This window comes from Chiloscyllium punctatum, chromosome 11, assembly GCF_047496795.1.
Source record: "Chiloscyllium punctatum isolate Juve2018m chromosome 11, sChiPun1.3, whole genome shotgun sequence".
Taxonomy (NCBI): domain Eukaryota; kingdom Metazoa; phylum Chordata; class Chondrichthyes; order Orectolobiformes; family Hemiscylliidae; genus Chiloscyllium; species Chiloscyllium punctatum.
In genome coordinates this window covers 34017277-34038252 of record NC_092749.1, presented here as the reverse complement: position 1 = coordinate 34038252, position 20976 = coordinate 34017277, and the positions used below count along the sequence as shown (strand labels likewise).

At 46.9% G+C, this 20976-nt stretch overlaps 1 protein-coding gene across 1 annotated transcript; it reads left to right on the top strand.

Annotated features, from left to right (window-relative positions):
* Positions 1–1390: 1390 nt before the first annotated feature.
* Positions 1391–20970, top strand: msh6 (mutS homolog 6 (E. coli)). The gene is made up of 10 exons (XM_072580605.1): positions 1391–1747; positions 3086–3288; positions 6030–6211; positions 9476–12026; positions 14191–14471; positions 15057–15174; positions 18038–18127; positions 19769–19923; positions 20088–20287; positions 20816–20970. The coding sequence occupies exons 1-10, from the start codon at positions 1482–1484 to the stop codon at positions 20895–20897; spliced, it is 4128 nt and encodes a 1375-aa protein (XP_072436706.1). The 5' UTR covers positions 1391–1481; the 3' UTR covers positions 20898–20970.
* Positions 20971–20976: the final 6 nt, after the last annotated feature.

The window sequence follows — 20976 nt, the reverse complement described above, 5'->3', positions numbered from 1 at the left end:
ATCCTCACAAACAAAACCACTCTTAATCTGCACTAGTCCCACTTTAAAGCACATGGTCCTTAGCCTGGAGTGTTCTGACTTTTTAAGTGCTCATCCAGGTCCCTTTAAAAGGTGGTGAGGTTTCCTGTCTCTCCTGTTCTCCCAGGCAGTGCATTCCAGATTCCCACCACTCTCTGGGCAAAAATATTTTCCCTCAAGTCCCCTCTAAACCTCTTGCCTTTCACCTTAAAATTCCTAATTAACAGCTTATGCTCAAAACATTGACTCTCCTGCTCCTCAGATGCTGCCTGACCGGGTGTGCTTTTCCAGACATTAAAGTTATGCCGCTTGTTGTCACCAAGGGGAACCCCTCCAAAGCAATCGCTTCCTTCATATATGTGATGACCAGCACTGCACACAATACAACAGCTGTGGCCTAACCAAAATTTTGTACAGCTCCAACATAACATCCCTGTTCTTATAATCTATGCCAGAACGGATAAAGGCAAGAACCAATGTGTACAAAATAATGAGAGGTTTGGACAGAGTGGACAGGGAAGATTTGTTTCCTCTCATAGTGAGGTCAATTAACAGGGAATGCAATGTAAAATGATGAGGAGAAGGATCAGAGGGGGCATGAGGAGATAAGGTCTCCTTACCTGAGGAAAGAAATTCTGGCTATTGAGTGAGTGCAACAAATGTTTACCAAACTGATTCTTGGCAGCACTGGAGTACGAAGAAAGACTGGATTGGTTAGGACTAAAGAAATAAGCGGGGATCTCATAATAACCTATAAAATTCTAACAGGACTAGGATGGGTAAACGCAGGACTGAGACAGTAGTGATCCAGTGAAATTCTCTGCCACAGAAAGTGCTTGATGCCAAAGATTTTCAAGAAAGAGTTAGGCTAATGGAATCACAGACTATGAAGAGAAAACCGGAACAGGGGTTATCAAGTCAAATGATCAGCCACGATCAAATTGAATGGTGGAGCAGGCTCGAATGGTCAAATGGCCTACTCCTATTTTCTATGTAACGCTATAAGGAAAAACATCTTTTAACCAGAGAGTGGTGGGTATTTGGCATTCACTGGCTGGTTTGGTGATCGAGGTGGAAACCCTGGATTTGCACTTAAGTGCTGTAATCCCCTAAGGCTATGAACCAAGTGCTGGATAGGAAGGTTAGAATGGGCTGGTCTGTCCAGCAGGGTCAGAGTAGGCGAAATGTGCTGCAATATTGCCATGGCTCTGTCTTTGGGCAGGGCATTGCAATGTATACACGAGTGCACCTTTCTCCAAACTGGTGCGCAGGGCAATGAGTGCAACCAATCAGCTTCTTCTTTCACCTTGAAACACCAAGGGGGGGCGGGGACAGGCGCTGGCGGGAAAGGGGAGCTGGGCTGCTATTGGTGGAGGCAACATTTGGGATTCCTTCCTGTGACCCGGTGTTCCATTTTCCCGCCAGCGCCAAATCTGAGGCCGGTTGGAGCTGGGACGGGGAGAATGTCCCGGCAGAGCACCCTGTTCAGCTTCTTTCCGAAATCTCCGCCGCTCAGCGCCTCCTCCTCGGCGGCCAAGGCCAGCCCTGAAGCCTCTTGTCCCCCCGCTAAGGTTAAAGCCCAGACTTCCCCCCGGGAGAATGGCACCGGGGCCCGGCCGGCCAAGAGGTGCCGAGCTGCGGCTGCCTCCCCCACCGTCAGTCCGCTGTTCGCCGGCGGAGAGAGGAAAGCGGGCAAGAAGCAGGCGGCCCCGGGGCCTCCGGCTCTCGGGTGAGTGCTGCCGGGGACGGGCGGGGCGGGGCCTGGCCTGGTGGTGGTTAGCGGGGGGTGGGAGCTACCGTTTAGGGTCGTTAGTGCCCAGCCCCCTGCCCTCTGGGTGGTGCCCTGCCCTTTGGGTGGACTGGGTGGTGCCCAGTCCCCCTGCCCTCTGGGTGGTGCCCAGCCCCCTGCCCTCTGGGTGGTGCCCAGCCCCCTGCCCTCTGGGTGGTGCCCAGCCCCCTGCCCTCTGGGTGGTGCCCAGTCCCCCTGCCTTTGGGTGGACTGGGTGGTGCCCAGCCCCCTGCCTTTGGGTGGACTGGGTGGTGCCCAGCCCCCTGCCTTTGGGTGGACTGGGTGGTGCCCAGCCCCCTGCCTTTGGGTGGACTGGGTGGTGCCCAGCCCCCTGCCTTTGGGTGGACTGGGTGGTGCCCAGCCCCCTGCCTTTGGGTGGACTGGGTGGTGCCCAGCCCCCTGCCTTTGGGTGGACTGGGTGGTGCCCAGCCCCCTGCCTTTGGGTGGACTGGGTGGTGCCCAGCCCCCTGCCTTTGGGTGGACTGGGTGGTGCCCAGCCCCCTGCCTTTGGGTGGACTGGGTGGTGCCCAGCCCCCTGCCTTTGGGTGGACTGGGTGGTGCCCAGCCCCCTGCCTTTGGGTGGTGCCCAGTCCCCCTGCCCTCTGGGTGGTGCCCAGTCCCCCTGCCCTCTGGGTGGTGCCCAGTCCCCCTGCCCTCTGGGTGGTGCCCAGTCCCCCTGCCTTTGGGTGGTGCCCAGTCCTCTGGGTGGTGCCCAGTCCCCCTGCCCTCTGGGTGGTGCCCAGTCCCCCTGCCCTCTGGGTGGTGCCCAGTCCCCCTGCCCTCTGGGTGGTGCCCTGCCCTTTGGGTGGACTGGGTGGTGCCCAGTCCCCCTGCCCTCTGGGTGGTGCCCAGTCCCCCTGCCCTCTGGGTGGTGCCCTGCCCTTTGGGTGGACTGGGTGGTGCCCAGTCCCCCTGCCCTTTGGGTGTACCGGATATCGCCATTTCAGATTGTAATTCTGATAATATTTTGAAAAGATAGAAGCAGCAGGAAGTCACCTTTATTTACATAGCGACTTGCTCTTTTCGAAGCCTTTGTACAGCGTCTGCAGCTGACCACTTGGGAATGTGGTGTGGTTTGGGAGCCTTGAATACTGTTCATGGTGTCTCGTCCCTTATGTCCACTCGTGTTTCATTTTTAGTGCAATGATTGTTCCCTGCAGATGTAACAGCGTGAGTCGATATTGGGCCAGGGCAGCGGTAATAGTACAGGAAATGAGTTACCCCAGCAAAAGGATTTGATACACTGAGGAATTTTTCTGCTGTTCTCTTTTCCTGCAGTCAAGCTTGTGAATTTGCTCCGGGAGATCTGGTGTGGGCCAAACTGGAAGGGTATCCGTGGTGGCCAAGCCTGGTGTATAACCATCCAACTGCTGAGGAGTATCTCAGGGGCAAAGGGAAGTCTCTCCGTATTCATGTCCAGTTCTTTGATGATCCTCCAACAAGAGGCTGGGTTAGTGTGAAGTATGTCAGGTCGTACACAGGTAAGAGATCACGGAGTTAAATTCCAGTTTCTGTCGAGATTTAGCACGCCTTGCCAGTGATTGACCAGATGAGGATGTGGGGAAATAACTGGTAAGTCAATTTGACTCAGTGCAACACCAACATCAACAAGAGGTAGATCCTAGAAAATAGTAGCTCGGCCTTTTGTCTCTTTATCATGCCGCCCCTTCCCCCATCAACCACTGGAAATCTTCAAATTCTGCAAAGAGAAGTCCAGTTTAAGGCTGCAGTACTTCCCAAGCAGTTTCTATCAAAACACCTTTATAAATTAATTCTGCAGTTCATGTCAAGAATAATTTGGTGTGACTCTGCAAACCTTGTCCCAGTAGTGTCAATGTAGATTTTGCAGATGAGGTTCTAAAGAATGGGTTGTGTTTGACCTTTTGACCTGACTTCCAATCTTTACTATAAGGTCATCACTGTGTTTCCATGGTTTGTATTCTTTCGAACATTGGGAATTCCCAGGTGTGAAAACTAGGTGCTAGTCAGTCTCATTATGAAAAGATTTTCCTGAAAACCTGTGAAAAACCGCATAAGTCCCTCAACGATTATAAACTCTAGTGATTTGGTAACAAAATCAGAAACACAGTTGTTACTGTGCTGCATTTCCATTGGTAGGTATTTGTATCTGAGCTTGGCCTTAGTTGTTTGTGATATTCCCCACAGTTTAATATGTTTATTCATTTGGTAAATGAGAGAGCACGGAAACAGACCCTGTGTCCCAATGGTGACCAGGTTTCCTAAATTGAACTGGTCTAATTTGCTGGTGTTTGGCCCATGTCCTCCTAACCTGTTACTATCCATGTACCTGTCCAAATGTTTTTTTTTAAATGTTGTCTCCTGTGATATGAGGTTATATATTATAGTTGGTGAATGATGCTGACACATTTCCTGCACCATCCCTTTACACTTATTCTCAAGGTGGAGGCATATGGGGGTTTTAAGGCATGGCTTTTAGTACTGAATGAGTTCCTTGCTTACCAGTCCCTGCATGTGATGCTGCCTCAGCTCCCTTGATTATTTAATCACGTTGTAAATGAGCCAGACATTTTCACACCTCATCATTGCCAAAGAGCAGAAGCATTCTGCTCGGTCTGTCACTGATTCCATTCCCACCAAACAGGGTGTGCTGCAAACTCCACCTCCAGTCTCTCTGGTGAATGGTCCACTTGCTTTCACCCCTGGGCAATTGCCTGTAATGCCCTTTGCTCCATCTAAGTTTGACATGCATACACAATGGGAATCAGGTCACTTCCTTTCCAAACTTCCCTAACATTTGGGAGGGTTTTGCTGCATTAGAATACATGATTCAGTAACTGCATTAGCCAGGGTCTAGAGTATAGGAGCAGGGAACTCTTGTTGCAACTTTACGGAGCATTGGTTAGGCCCCATTTTTGGTGTTTGTTGATTGGCACAGACACGTGGGCTGAAGGACCTGTTCTGTGCTGTATGGCTCAGGTTAGCACCTGTAAGCAGGTGAACGTTTTTTGGTTTTGCAGTTCTGGTGTGTAAAGAGGCTCAGAGGGGTGGTATTTGGTGGCTACACTGTTGAAAGGACATGATTGCACTGGAGAGAGCATAGGTGAGATATACCAGGGTGGTGTTTGGGATGCAGTGTGTCAGTTGAGGACAGACTACACAGGCTGGATTTGCTTTCCCTACAGCAGAGGAGGCTGAGCCTTTGGGTGGGATTTATTTTGAGGTTTACAGAATTGAGGTATAGACAGAGTAAATCTGAGCATCTCTTCCCATGGCAGACATGTCTAAGACTAGAGCGCACCAGGTGAGGGGATATGAGGGAAACGCTTTACCCTGAGGGTGATATAAACAAGGAGCAGGCTGTGTGAGAGCGTGGTGGAGGCAGCTACTCTCCCAATGTTAAAGAAATATCTGGAAAAGCACTTAACATGCCAGGGCTTCGGCTGTGGACCAAGTGCAGGAAAATGGGATTCGATTTTTTTTTTGTATTTGTTGATAGCTCCTTGAAAGTGGAGTCGCAGGTAGATAGGATAGTGAAGAAGGCCTTTGGTGTGCTTTCCTTTATTGGTCAGAGTATTGAGTACAGGTGTTGGGAGGTCAAGTTGTGGCTGTACAGGACATTGGTTTGACCACTGTTGGAATATTGCGTGCAGTTCTGGTCTCCTTCCTATCGGAAAGATGTTGTGAAACTTGAAAGAGTTCGGAAAAGATTTACAAGGATGTTGCCAGGGTTGGAGGATTTGAGCTACAGGGAGAGGCTGAACAGGCTGGGACTGTTTTCCCTGGAGCGTCGGAAGCTGAGGGGTGACCTTAGAGAGGTTTACAAAATTATAAGGGGCATGGATAGGGTAAATAGACAAAGTCTTTTCCCTGGGATCGGGGAATCCAGAACGCGAGGGCATAGGTTTAAGGTGAGAGGGGAAAGATATAAAAGAGACCTAAGGAGCAACTTTTTCACGCAGAGGGTGGTACGTGTATGGAATGAGCTGCCAGAGGATGTGGTGGAGGCTGGTACAATTGCAACATTTAAGAGGCATCTGGATGGGTATATGAATAGGAAGGGTTTGGTGGGATATGGGCCGGGTGCTGGCAGGTGGGACTAGATTGGGTTGGGATATCTGGTCAGCATGGGCCAGTTGGACCAAAGGTTCTGTTTCCATGTTGTACATCTCTATGACTCTATGTGGGCTGAACGACCTGTTCTGTGCTGTATGGCTGTTCAGGTTTGTATTTCTTTTTGCAGGTCCGGGGTGTAAGGAGGCTCAGAGGGGTGGCATCTATTTCAGTGGGAAACCTGAAATCCGCAGGGCAGTGGAGCTCGCAGATGCTGCTTTTCCGAAATCGAGAGAGAAACGTTTGGAATTGGCTGTGTGTACCGAACCTTCCGAACCAGAGGAGGAGGAGGAGGAGGAGCAGGAAATGCAGGTAAATGAGCAATGGTTTCAATTAAACTTCTTCAGAATGAAAGAAGCCAGCCCCTTTTGAGCAGGGAACATTCCCAAATTTGATTCCTCTAGCCAGTGCTGAAATGAGTTGATCTGAGCTAGGCAGCAGTGCCCTGAAATTCACTGGAGGTGAAAAGATGGGAATTCCTGCCCTTTCAGATTGGGTGACCACATGAGGTGCTGCTACCTCTGTCTCTCGAACAGTCACTGATCCTGAAGTAATCTGATTGTTTTAGTTGCAGTTGTACTTGGAGCTCCATGCGAATATATGTATCATGTGACTTGAAGCACTCATGCGAACAACACTGAACATCTCTTACACCAGCCCTCCCAATACCTCTATCACTTTGTGCCAGTATCGAAGGGTAGGCTATGGTCCAGCAACTTACAGGTCAATTTATTCAAACTGTATTCTCCCCAACGTATTAAACTTGCCACTTTCCAGTAAATGTGTTCCAGTTTCCGACACTGAATGTTTCCACTGTTTGTTCGTTCTTTTACCCTTCTGCCTCAGAATGCCAAGTTGTAGAGATTGCTGTCCTTTGGACAACTAGCAGCTGGACTCCATTGAAACAATACAAGCTTATGGCACAGAAAGGCCATTCGGCCCACTCTGCGCTGGCTGGAAAGCCTAGCTACCTGTTTCCTGGCGCCTTGGGCAATGGCCTCCAGGTTAAAGCACTTCAGGCTCTGATCCAGATCCTGGTTCCTTTTAAGTTCCTCAAGCTCCAAAGTGGGCAATGAATTCCAGACCCCCACCATCCACTGGGTGAAAAAGCTTCTCTGTGTCCTCTGTAATCCTTCACCTGATCATCTTAAATCTGTGCTCCAGGTAACTGATCTCTCCACAGCGAAATATGGTCTGCTCTGTCCACTGTATCCAAACCCCTCATTATTTTATAAACCTCGATTAAATCACCCTTCAGCCTCCTCTGTTCTAAAGACAATAGCCTTAGCATCTCTAATGTATCCTCACAGCTACAATTTTCAAGTCTGGCTACATTCATGTAAATCTCCTCTGTATCCTGTCTTATCCTGTCCTGCATAAGCTGACCAGAATGGTACACTGACCCCAGCTGTAGCCTAACCAGTCTCCAATATAGTTCCAGCACTACATCCCTGCCGACCCCAGTAATTTGTCCATCATCTGGGTTGATTACCCACTATAATTATTTGGCCTAGCCCTTGCGTTACTCTTGAATAATAGTGCAATGTTTGCAAATCCTCAGTTCCCTGGAACAGTGTTTGCACCCGGTAAGGTTTGGAAATTAATCTTCAGAGAATCATCTACTTCCTCTGACAACCTTGATCTGCCTTGAAGGTGGTCAGACCCTCAAGTACTCCCTTCTTGGACGTCTTATTTTTCTGTTTCCCATTTCCCTCTCCTTGGCTAGATTGCAGGCAACATCTTTCTCCTTTGTGAAGACAGAGACACAATAATTGAGAACCTGCCCACATCCTGTTAGTCATGCATATGTTTTTATGGGCTCAGCCCTTGCCTTAGACGAAAAGTGAGGATTGCAAATGCAAATTTCTCAATGCTCCCTGCTGATGAAGGGCTCCTGCCCGAAACGTCGATTTTTCCTGCTCCTCAGATGCTGCCTGACCTGCTGTGTTTTTCCAGCACCATTCTCTAATCTCAGCTCTTGCTCTTAATATACATGCGTATTTTGCTTAATTTTATCAGTGGTACTACTTCCTGTTTTGTGTTCTCCTAATTTCCTGTGTCCCTTCACCCTGTACTTCCTGTATTCTGAGGTTTCATGAACGTTTTTTTCAGCTTGATCTTACTCTGTATGCTTTGGGATAACCACAGAGCTCTGGATTTAGCAGAATCTTTTGTGCGATTGTGTCAACGTTGTCCTCGCTGAATCTCACTTTTGGCTGTTTCTTATTGATTTGCTACTGACCTTTCTTGAAGTATCTGTACCCAGTTGACATTTGCCAGATCATTTTTCAGCTTTCTATAGTTTGCCTTCCCTCCGTTTGGAATGTTTGTTTCTCTCTCTTTCTCACTTCCTCTAATGATGCTAAATCTTACTGTATTATGACTACTATCTCCAAAATGGTCCCCCACTATTGCTACTTCCTACGTGGCACCTTTCCTGAGACTGAACTTAGCTACCTTTTCTCTTGTTGGATTTCTCATGTGTTCGCTTAAAAAAATGTTATCAAGCAGTGTTGAAGAATTTTGTGCCTGTCAGTTGATATTTGTGTCGTTGAAGTGACCACAGTTCTTAGTTTTTTTTTGCGCTCAGAAATTAGTCTGTACACTTGCTCCTCGAACTGGCCCTTATTGGGGTTCTATGGCGCACACCTCCCAATGTGACTGCCATCTTTTTTGTTCTGGGCTGAACCCATATACTAAATGAGGCTATTGCATACTTCCTGCTAGCTGGATAATGTAGCTAATAATGCCTCAAACTTTCTTACCCCATCTTTTATCCCGCCTGACCATTCCACCCCCCCCCCCCCCCCCCCCCCCCCCATCCTCAGGATGTTTTACCTCTCTTTAAGCTGCATTTCTGTTTCTGCAATACTATTGCATGTTGATCTGTGCTCTCTGCTCACTGGCTTTGTTCACTATACTCTCCTGTTTACATAAATACCTTTTAATGCTACCATATCCCTGCGCTGTACAATATTGAACTTCTCCCTTTGAGTTGCTCACTAGATTTCTGTTTCCCATTTCCCGTCTGGTTACCATGCCTCTCGCCCATCAGGTTTAAAGTCTCCCCAACAAGAACAAATCTGCCTGCGTGGATATTTATCCTGGTTCTGTTCAGGTAAAGACTGCGTGGCCCCATCTTCTCCAGAATCTGTCTTGAAACCCACCCTCCTATATCGGCTTTGAAGCCATGTGTTTGTTCGCTGGCTTCCCTGTTCCCTGTACATGGGGCTGGGAGGAATTCAGAGATTACTGATTCAGAGAGCCTGCCTTTCGACCTCCTCCCCAGGTGTCTCCGAAACATACTTTCAGTACCTTCTCCCCATTCCTACCTCTGTCATCGGTAGCAATATGAGGCGTGGCCTCTGGCTGCTTTGTACTGCTGAGACTCCCTTTCACACAGGTGATTCTGCCCATCTGACAGTTTCTGTTCCGTTAGTCTGGGCTGGATTGCCCCTGTTCCTGTTTTGCTGACTGGTCGCACCAGGCTGTTGGTGGGGGTGGGGCTGCTTTGGACAGGCCGGAGGGTTGGGGGTCAAGATGAGAATTGAGTCAATCCTCAATGTTCCTTTCCAGGTGACTGACCAGTCAGCAGCGAGCGAGGAAGATAAAGAAAATAACAGCGAGGACGAGAAGGTGAAAGGGCAGAGGTCGAGGACCACACGATCGGCCAGCACCAAAGCCAAGAGGCGGCGGCTGGTGGTGGAGTCGGACAGTGACGCGGAAAGCTCCGAGGAGGAGTTCAGGCCGGAGCAACATGACGGGAGTAGTGAGGAATGCAGCAGCGGGGTCGACGAGAAGGAGCTCAGTGAGCCGGATCCTGAGACTGACCCCGACAGTCCAATCAAGACACCATTCAAGCGGAAACGCGGAGGCACGGCCAGGAAGAAAAGCGCCTCCAGCTCCCCCTCGGAGGTGCCCAAGAGAGCGGCGACGGCAGCAGTGTCCTCAAGCACCAAGTCCAGACTCTCGGCCTTCTCTGCTCCAGAGACCTTCGAGTGCCAGTCTAACAGTGGGGGAGCGGGCAGTCCCTCGCCAGCCACCACCTGGGACCACGAGAAGCTCGAGTGGTTAAAACCAGGCAAGAGGAAGGACGCTAAGAGACGAAAGGAGGGTGAGCCTGAATATGACCCGTCCACACTGTACGTCCCTGACGACTTCCTGTGCAGGTGCACCCCGGGCATGCGGCGGTGGTGGGAGCTGAAGTCCCAGATGTTTGACACCGTGATTTTCTACAAAGTCGGCAAGTTTTACGAGCTGTACCACATGGATGCCGTCACCGGCGTGACCGAGCTGGGCCTGTCATTCATGAAAGGCAGCTGGGCGCACTCTGGCTTCCCCGAGATTGCCTTTGGCCGTTTCTCGGATGCCCTGGTTCAGAAGGGCTACAAGGTGGCGCGGGTGGAGCAGACGGAGACGCCTGAGATGATGGAGGCCCGCTGCAAGTCACTGCATCACCCGACCAAGTTTGACCGGGTGGTCCGGCGCGAGGTCTGCCGGGTCATCACCAAGGGCACGCAGACGTACAGCGTCCTGGACGGGAGCGCAGCCGAGAGCTGCAGCAAGTACCTGCTGTGCTTTAAGGAGGCAGCAGCGAGCACTGAGCCGGCTGGCCAGGCCTGCTCCTATGGAGTCTGCTTCGTCGACACATCCGTCGGCAAGTTCCATGTGGGCCAGTTCGTGGACGACCGGCACTGCTCCCGCCTGCGGACCCTGTTGGCACATCACCCCCCGGTGCAGGTGCTGTTCGAGAGGGGCAACCCGTCGGCGGAGACCAGGAAGATCCTGAAAGGCTGCCTGGGCTCGGCCTTGCAGGAAGGCCTGCAGCCTGCCTCCCAGTTCTGGGACGCCTCCAAAACCCTCCGAGTGCTGGCCGAGGAGGGCTATTTCAGCGAAGTGAAGGAGCCGGGGGTCCCTCTGCCTGACGCTCTGCGGCCGATGGTGTCCGAGACTGACTCTCTCGGCCTCACCCCAGGCGAAGACTATGACCTGGCCCTCTCAGCCCTTGGCGCCTGTGTCTTCTACCTCAAGCGGTGCCTTGTCGACCAGGAGCTGCTGTCGATGGCCAACTTCGAGGAGTACACTCCTGTGGATGTGTCTACCGATTGCGCGAAGGGGTCCCCTACCCGCCCCGCTGTGGGGCGGCAGCGCCTTGTACTGGATGGCGTCACCCTGACCAACCTAGAGCTGCTGCAGAATGCCACCACTGGCACTCGTGAGGGCACCCTGCTGGAGCAGCTGGACCACTGCTGCACTTACTTTGGCAAGCGGTTACTGAAACAGTGGCTGTGTGCCCCACTGTGCCAGCCTGTCACCATTGAGGACCGGCTCAATGCCATTGAGGATCTCATGGCTGTGCCCAGCACTGTCGCGGAGCTCGTCGAGCTGCTGAAGAAGGTGCCCGACTTGGAGCGACTCCTGAGCCGCATCCACAGCGTCGGGTCACCGCTGAAAAGCAAGGACCATCCCGACAGCCGCGCCGTGTTCTATGAAGAGACCAGCTACAGCAAGAAGAAAATCGCCGACTTCCTGTCTTCCCTGGAAGGTTTCAAAGTCTTCCAAGAGGTTCTGCGGGTTGTCGAGCCGTCTGTGGCTGCCTTCCGGTCTCAGTTACTCAGACAGATTGTCAATCTGAAAGGCAGCACTGCCGAAGGCCTCTTCCCTGATCTCTCCGCTGAGCTGAAGAGGTGGGACACAGCTTTTGACCACCAGAAGGCAAGGAACACTGGAGTCATCACTCCAAAAGCTGGCTTTGACCCTGATTATGACCAGGCCCTTGCCGACATCAAGCAGACGGAGCGCGAGCTGCAGGAATACCTGGAGGCGCAGCGTGTGAGGCTCTGCTGCCGCAGTATGGTTTACTGGGGCTCGGGCCGCAATCGCTATCAGCTGGAGGTTCCCGAAAACATCGCTGATCGCCGCGTGCCGGAGGATTATGAGCTGAAGTCGACCAAAAAGGGCTACAAACGTTACTGGACTAAAGCGATCGAGAAGCTGTTGGATACAATGAACAATGCTGAGGAGAGGCGGGACAGTGCTCTTCAGGATTGCATGAGGAGGCTTTTCTACAACTTTGACAAGAATTACAAAAACTGGCAGGCAGCCGTTGACTGTATGGCTGTCCTTGGTGAGTGTCCTTGTGCTGCCTCTTACTCAGTCAAAAGGAAGGCTAAAGAAATCGCATGGGCCAATAGGAAAAAGGGGCACAATGTCCATTTAGCTGCATCTTAAAAACTCCTGCCTACTGGCTGCCTCCTTTTCCAAGGACTGACCTCTAACGAGTTTCTGCTGATTTCAGTTGTTTTCGCCCAAGTATCTCCATTTCCAGAGCCGTTTTCTGGTTGCATTTCGTACTCTTCGAACGACCCCACTCTGCTCCCACCCCAGCCTCTCTCTCTCTGCCACCACGTCCCCATATTGGCCTTGATGACCACTCTCCGCTTGGGGCAACTGTCTCTTCACTATTTTACAGGATGAGCTGAACACCTCACTGACCCTTGGTGGTTTGTGATTTCTGCTTCACTCCTCAGCACTGGGAGGTACCTGACAGGACAGAGCAGCTACAATCCCCAACCTGTCTTGCTCAAACTGATCCTATCTCACCCTTCTCATGGTACTATTGCAAACAGATCAAACTCCTTCAGTCTCCTATAAGCCCAGGCCTGGCCCAGCCCAGTTTGTTTTTTTTTTGTTCTTTCTTTTTATTTTTTTTTAATTTCTTTTTTTATATTTAAACCCCACACTACCGCCTAACTGCGGTAGTGCTTATTTTTCCCCAGCACCCATGGTGTGTAGGTGTGAGACAGCCCAGTGTTTATTTATTTTTTTTTGTTGCTATTGGTTGAGTAATTCGACACTTCAATTGGTAATTTATACTATTGCTGGTCTAAACGGAAATTCTTTCCAACTGCTAAATTTGCAATGTCTTCCATTTGGAATGTGCTGTAAATATTTTGGAATCCTCAGGGATCACTTGGAGTTCTTCCAAGATACTGCTTTGTGTTCAGAAAGGGATTTGCCATGTTCTGTCAGCCCTCCGTTTGGGAAGCTGGCTGAAACGTGCTATCTCAGAGCAGTTATGAATCTGAGACGGCCTCTGTAAAACCGAAGCCAGTGTGATTGTGACTGCACAGGCGCTTGGTGCCCTTTAGACGGCACCGGTACGGTGCCTTTGTGTTCTGTTCAGTTTCTGGTCAATGGAAATCCCAGTATATTTTCTATAAGAAGGAAATCTCTGCTTATAAATCAATTTAATTAGTAACTTAAGCAATGATAACTTTGGGTGCTGTGTATTGGTAATTATGCCGATTTGTCTGTGAAACTTAGGATATAATGTGCAAATGTGTGACGTGCGTTTTGGCAGGAAGAAGAGCTGAATATTATTTAAGTGGAAAATGCCGCAGTGCAGGAATTTGGGAGCCCTGGTCTATAAATCACAAATAACTAGTGTACAAATTCAGGTAATAAGGGAAGGCAAGAGAAATGGAGCATAAAAATAGGCCATGGTTAGACCACAGCTGGAATACTGAAAACTGTTTTGATCTCATTATAAGATGCTGGCATTGGAGGTAGCCCAGTGGAGGTTCACTCTGATAATACCAAATATGGAAAGACCTTTTTTTTTAAATGAAAAAAGGTATAGGAGGTGCCTGAACTTGCGGGAATATAGAAGAATGAGAGGTGACCTTATTGATATAAGATTCTTAAGGGACTACTTGACAGGGTAAATGCAGAAAGGTGGCTTTGCATTATGGGACAGTCTAGGACCAGTTGGCATAATCTCTAATAAGCGGGCGGGTATGTAAGATGGATGCTGAACCTGTGAAGCTCTTTACTGTAGAGGCTGAATTGTTGAGTGTTTTCAAGGCAGACTTCAATAAGGGTGTCGGATGATAGGGGAAAAGGGCAGCAAAGTCAAGGGGAATGGCTGCCTTCCGCGACATTGTGTGTTGATCTTCACATAGTCCTAGAGTCTGTGCACCATGGAAACAGACCGTTTGATCCAATTTGTCCATGCTGACCAGATATCCCAACCTCCTCCTCATCCCATTTGCCAGCACTTGACCCGTATCCCTCTAAACCCTTCCTATTCATATACACATCCAGATGCCTTTTAAATGCTGTAATTGTACCAGCCTCCTCCACCACTTCTGGCAGCTCAATTGTTAATATAAATCTCCTTTGCCACCAGGAAATGGTACGAAGGTTTGATTCTTACAGATTTCATTGCATTGTCACTCTTGCATGGTTCTTCAGAATTTGCCTTCAACTCAGTGGTCTTACTCTTGCAGATGTTTTGTTGAGCCTAACACACTACAGTCAGACTGGAGATGGGCCGATGTGCAGACCTGTCGTAATGCTTGCTGATGATGACGCGCGACCGTTCCTAGAGCTTCGAGCTTCACGCCACCCATGTGTCTTAAAAACCTTTTTTGGGGATTTCATCCCGAATGATGTGTTCATTGGCTGCACGGACGTTGACGATTTGGACGGCGGTCCCAGTAACAACCAGGCTTCCTGCCTGCTTGTGACAGGCCCTAATATGGGAGGCAAATCTACACTCATGAGACAGGTGTGAACCTGCAGCATCCAGCACATTTCTATTATCTAGCTCCTTTAAACTTAGATCAGCTGATGAAGTACCTTTTTCGAAGTGTAGTCATTTCAGTGTTTAGTCTTACCTTGCCCACTGCAAACTCCTGCAGTGTAATGACCAGTGAATTTGTTCCAGTGTTAGTTGGAGGCTAAATATTGGCTGAACAAAGAGGGGAGGGCTCCCTCTTGTTTTCCAGAATATTGCCATGTGATTTTTTTTTTTAAACTTCCAAACAAGGAGGCAGAGGAAGCCGTGGTTCAGCTTCAAGTCCAAGACTTATCCGCTGACAATGCAGAGCATTCTGTCAGTCTGCAGCGAGTACTTTAATACCTAGAGATTTGAATCCCCAGTGTATAATTTTGGGTTGAGAGTGTATACAATGGCTGAATTTTAAACCAAAAGTTGTTTTTAATTCTCTCCTGCAGTTTGAGGAATGGTCTTAGAATAATAGCAGAACAGATGCGAAGTTGAACAGAATGCATTTGAGGTGTAGAACGTAGAAGAGTGATGTGAAAGACGTATAGCAGAGATCTGACTCCCTTTTTACCCCCTCTCAACTAGGTTGGACTCCTGATCATCCTGGCACAACTGGGGTGCTACGTGCCTGCTGAGAGCTGCAAATTTAACCCCGTTGACAGAGTTTTCACACGTCTGGGAGCATCTGATAGAATCATGTCAGGTAAGATGACATTTTGGGATTGATTTAAGCCCATCGAGTCCACTCGGCCATTCAATCATGGCTGATGGGCATTTCAACTCCACTTACCCGCATTCTCCCCGTAGCCCTTAATTCCTTGTGACATCAAGAATTTATCAATTTCTGCCTTGAAGCCATTTAGCGTCCCGGCCTCCACTGCACTCTGCAGCAATGAATTCCACAGGCCCACCACTCTCTGGCTGAAGAAATGTCTCCGCATTTCTGTTCTGAATTTACCCCCTCTAATTCTAAGGCTGTGTCCACAGGTCCTAGTCTCCTCGCCTAACGGAAACAATTTCCTAGCGTCCACCCTCTCCAAGCCATGTATTATCTTGTATGTTTCTATTGATCTCCCCTTAATCTTCTAAACGCCAATGAATACAATCCCAGGATCCTCAGCCGTTCCTCATGTTAGACCTACCATTCCTTGTGAATCTCTGCTGGACACGCTCCAGTGCCAGTATGTCCTTCCTGAGGTGTGGGGACCAAAACTGGACACAGTACTCCAAATGGGGCCTAACCAGAGCTTTATAAAGTCTCAGTAGCACAACGGTGCTTTTATATTCCAACCCTCTTGAGATAATTGACAACATTGCATTCGCTTTCTTAATCACAGACTCAACCTGCATGTTTACCTTTAGAGAATCCTCAACTAGCACTCCCAGGTCCCTCTGTACTTTGGCTTTACGAATTTTCTCACCGTTTAGAAGTAGTCCACGCTTGTATTCTTTTTTCCAAAGTGCAAGACCTCGCATTTGCTCACATTGAATTCCATCAGCCATTTCCTGGACCACTCTTCCAAACTCTAGATCCTTCTGCAGCCTCCCCACTTCCTCAGTACTACCTGCCTGTCCACCTAACTTTGTATCATCGGCAAACTTCGCTAGAATGCTCCCAGTCCCTTCATCCAGATCATTTAATATATAATGTGAACAACTGCGGCCCCAACACTGAACCCTGCGGGACACCGCTTGTCACCGGCTACCATTCCGAAAAAGAACCTTTTATCCCAACTCTCTGCCTTCTGTCAGACAGCCAATCCTCAATCCATACCAGTAGCTCACCTCGAACACCATGGGCCCTCACCTTGCTCAGCAGCCTCCCGTGTGGCACCTTATCAAAGGCCTTTTGGAAGTCTAGGTAGATAACATCCACTGGGTTTCCCTGGTCTAACCTGCTTGTCACCTCTTCAAAGAACTCCAACAGGTTTGTCAGGTACGACCTCCCCTTACTAAATCCATGTTGACTTGTTCTAATCCAACCCTGCTCTTCCAAGAATCTAGAAACCTAATCCTTAACGATGGATTCTAGAATATCTTTTGTCTTGATCCTTTCTTGAACAAGGGGGTTACAACAGCGATCTTCCAATCATCCGGGACTTTCCCTGACTCCAGTGACTTTTGAAAGATCTCAACCAACGCCTCTGCTATTTCCTCAGTCACCTCCCTCAGAACTCTAGGATGTAGCCCATCGGGGCCAGGAGATTTATCAATTTTAAGACCTTCTAGCTTTTCTAGCACTTTCTCTTTTGTAATGGCAACCATACTCAACTCAGCCCCCTGACTCCCTTCAATTGTTGGGATATTACTCATGTCTTCCACTGTGAAGACTGATTACTTATTAAGTTCTCCTGCTATTTCCTTATCTCCCATCACTAGGCTTCCAGCATCAGTTTGAAGTGGCCCAATGTCTACTCTTGCCTGTCGTTTGTTTCTTATGTATTGAAAGAAACTTTTACTATCATTTCTAATATTACTGGCTAGCCTACCTTCATATTTGATCCTCTCCTTCCTTATTTCTCTTTGTTATCCTCTGTTTGTTTTTGTAGCCTTCCCAATCTTCTGATTTCCCAGTGCTCTTGGCCACTTAATAGGATGTCTCTTTTTCTTTGATAGATTTCCTGACTTCTAATACCTCCCCGGATAATCTTTCTCTTCTTGGGGATGAACCTCTATACAGGGTCCTCAATTTTACCCACAATCTCCTGCCATTTTTGCTCTATTGTCTTCCCTGCTAGGCTCTGCTTCCAGTCTATTTTCGTCAGTTCCTCTCTCATGCCCTCATAATTACCTTTATTTAACTGTAACACCATTACATCCGATTTTGCCTTCTGTCTTTCAAACTGCAGACTGAACTCTACCATATTATGATCGCTACTTCCTAAGTGTTCCCTTAAGATTTTTTTATAGTCTGGTTCATTACATAGCACCCTTTTAAAAGGGTGCAGAATTGTTTTGCCCAAATTGCTATCAAATGTTTGCAGTTCTTTTTTGCTGAAGCTAAGCATTTTTTCTTTTGTACTAAGATAAACCCGTTATTACAATTGAGTGGAAGTGCTCAGAGAGCACTTGCATTTATACTTGCACTGCTGCCTTGCTGAGTCGTGATAACAGTAAATAACAGAAAATCTGGAGTTAAGAACCGTTTTCAGTAATCTACGTGCATCTATATTTGGCTTCTTTAAGGGTGTATGTTGATTAAAAATGGCTAAATTTTAAGCCACAAGTTTTTGCATTATTTAATTGCATGGCTGTAGCCAGGTTATTGCTGTAACTTTCAGATCCTCTGGAAGCTCAGTTTATATCCAACAGAAAACTTGAATAGAAATTTGACTGGGGTGCGGTTCACGAAGGCTAACTTTATTGATGGTCTCCACACGTGAGATAGTGATCAGTTAGCTTATTGGCACAAATAGCTGCTGGATGAAAGCTGATGAACTATCTTTAGGTTCAACACAATGTCTAGAAAAAGCTGTGCAGAAAGTAGTGAACTACATTGGAGCAAGCCTCTCCTTGGGCCATGTGCAGTAGTGTCTGAAGTAACATTAAACCTTTCATTCTCATAGGTGAAAGCACCTTCTTTGTGGAACTCAGCGAGACCTCCAGTATCTTGCAACATGCAACTCCACATTCCCTTGTGCTTCTGGATGAATTGGGTAATTTTTTGCATATACTTAAAGTATCTGCTGAATCTGTGATGGTTTTCTCACATGTTTAAGGAGCTGGTGCCACTTTGTGTTTGAATGTAATGAGCTGTCTTAAGAACAAATCAAAATGCTTTCACTGAGCATTTAAAATGGTGTTTGCTCTTTGTTTCCTGGGACTACAGCAAAGCAAGAATTGAGTACTGGTTGGTTGTAGTCACCAGGTGGAGAGGAATTGTGGTTATTTTCAATAGAGGTGATCTGGGGAAATGATAAGAATAAACAGTAATGTGAAAGTACATCAAAAGGTCTTTTGTGATCACTCGGATCCATCCATCACTGTTCTAATCCATATTGGTGAATTGATTTGGTTTCTTCAGTTGTAAAATGTCATATCTTGTTCATTTTATAAAATGAAATATTGTGGGTTTTATAGGGACTCCTGAGAAGGAGCTGGCACTTTAGATCCGAAATCTTTCTTTTCCTGCTGTTTGTGGATGGCGTACATGTTTGTGAGGAAAATTATTGCCATGGTCTTATTGAAGTTATTTGAAACAAATATTTGCTAGCTATTCGTGAGCAGAGTAAAATGGATACAAGTTTAGAAATCTAGAGACATGGCATCCTTGGCTCAGTGATGGCCATTTCCCTTTTTAACCCTGCAGCCTGGCATTACTGAAACAATTTAGATTGTTTGTGCAAATTGGCTGCAGTGTTGCCTTCATTTCCTGTGAAATGTTTTGTGGTGTGCTGTATGCTCTTTCTGGTTTTATGTAGTACTGTTCCAATGGGAGATCAGGAAGAATATTAGTTGCCATTTGATATTTGTATGAAGAGACCATGATTCATTTGTAGGTCCAACCTTTATCTGTTGTAGTGGGGGGGAAACAATTAGAAATACCAGGTAGAGAATGAGGTAACACCATCTTCCCATGAGAATCAAAGGTTAATAATCAAATTTCACAGTTTCAAATGATTTTAATGAAAAAACAGCATTGAGCTTAATAAAACTGTCATGTCTACACATTGGTTATAGTTAAAGTTTTATGGCTGCAACATTGTTTTTAACAGTTAAATTTAATCTGGTGTGGAAAGTTGTCTTTGTTAGGAAAATGTTTATGCTGGTTTTACTGACAAAACTATAAAAAGTATTAAATGAGAAAGCATTTGATGACCTAACTTTAATATATTTTTGCAATTCTAGGAAGTATATTTTTGGCAATTTTCTTAAGGCTCTTCACATTTAGAAAAAAGTTGCACACCCCTGGCATAGTCTGTAGGTAAGGGTTTTTGGAGGGATAGCACATTGTCTAACTGGTCATTAATAACCATGGGCCAGTGGAAACTGCTTTATCCCCCCAGTCTAACCTCTGCATCCTAGCTCCATTTTGCTAATCCCTCACTGAATTGGGATGGTTTGGGTAGGAACCAACTGGTCTGGAGGATGACCACATTACGTGTTAAGCCCTATTGCTGTTGCAAATGACCTGAGTAAATTAAAATAAACATCTAGGTTTGAGATGCACTTTAGGACAGTCAGACCAGAAAAGGTTTTTCATAATTTGTTACTTTTACAAACTATATATAGTCAGCTAGTTTGTTAGATATGACTGAAGCGTTCTAAATTTTTAATATTCTGAATTTTTACTCCAGGCCGTGGTACAGCAACATATGACGGCACAGCAATTGCTAGTGCAGTAGTGAAGGAGCTTGCTGAAAATATCAAGTGCCGCACTTTGTTTTCTACACACTACCATTCCCTTGTGGAAGATTTCTCTTGCTCCACAGCAGTCAGTTTAGGACATATGGTAAGCACATGGCACTCAATATAGTTGGAATATTTCATACTTATTTTAACCTGGTCTTTTGTTAGAAAAATTGCAAAAATCAACTGCATGGAAACCTGCATGCCTAGTGAAATAAATGTTAAGTTTATACTTGGCTCCATAATATTCTCTGGACTGTTTTATAGGCCTGCATGGTTGAGAACGAGTGCGAAGATCCAAGTCAAGAAACGATCACGTTTCTATATAAATTTATCAAAGGAGCTTGTCCGAAGAGTTATGGATTTAATGCAGCAAGACTTGCAAACATTCCTGAGGAAATTATCCAGAAAGGTCACAAGAAAGCTAAAGAATTTGAGAAGACTACAGTTTCCTTCCGACTTTTCAAGTATGTGTAGAAAATAATTAAACCTTGTTTTAACTTAACTGTAATTATCTGAATTGCTAATTACTGGGCAACTAATGCATACACATTAATTTCATCAAGCTGAAACAGTGGTAAAACTACTTTAGCAAGGAATTAATTGTAAAGAGCTCAGCTCAACCTCCAGGGTTGATATCCTGTTTCCTAAGCTGGTTTTTAAGATGCAGTAGTGCTAATAATGTTCACTTTTCCACTGTGGATTAGATGTGAAGGAATTAAAAGCATAGCATTATATTCACTTAAGTTTCTACATAATCAGCATAACATGCTAAATGTTTTCATTTAATATCTCCCTTTTCAAAGGCATCATTCACAGGCAGGGCTGACCATGTTAGGATAATCATAGAATTGATACCCTTTTTGTTTTTAAGTAAGAGAGGATCTTTTAGCTCACTTAATAAATGGTAGATTATAGTGCAGTGTAGTATATCTGAAGTTCTAACATCTAAGCACTAAGTTTTCAAAAACTCTTTTTTTTCTTTTCACTTCCAGAGAGATGTGCTTTTTGGTTGAAGACCCAAATATTAACTTCCTTACCCTAAAGCCGATACTGCAGAAGATTGCTGAAATCTGAAAACAGTAGCAAGTGTATTCAAAGACATGATTTTTGAAATTATGTTCTAATAAAGTTTATTTTAAAATGATAAGACTCT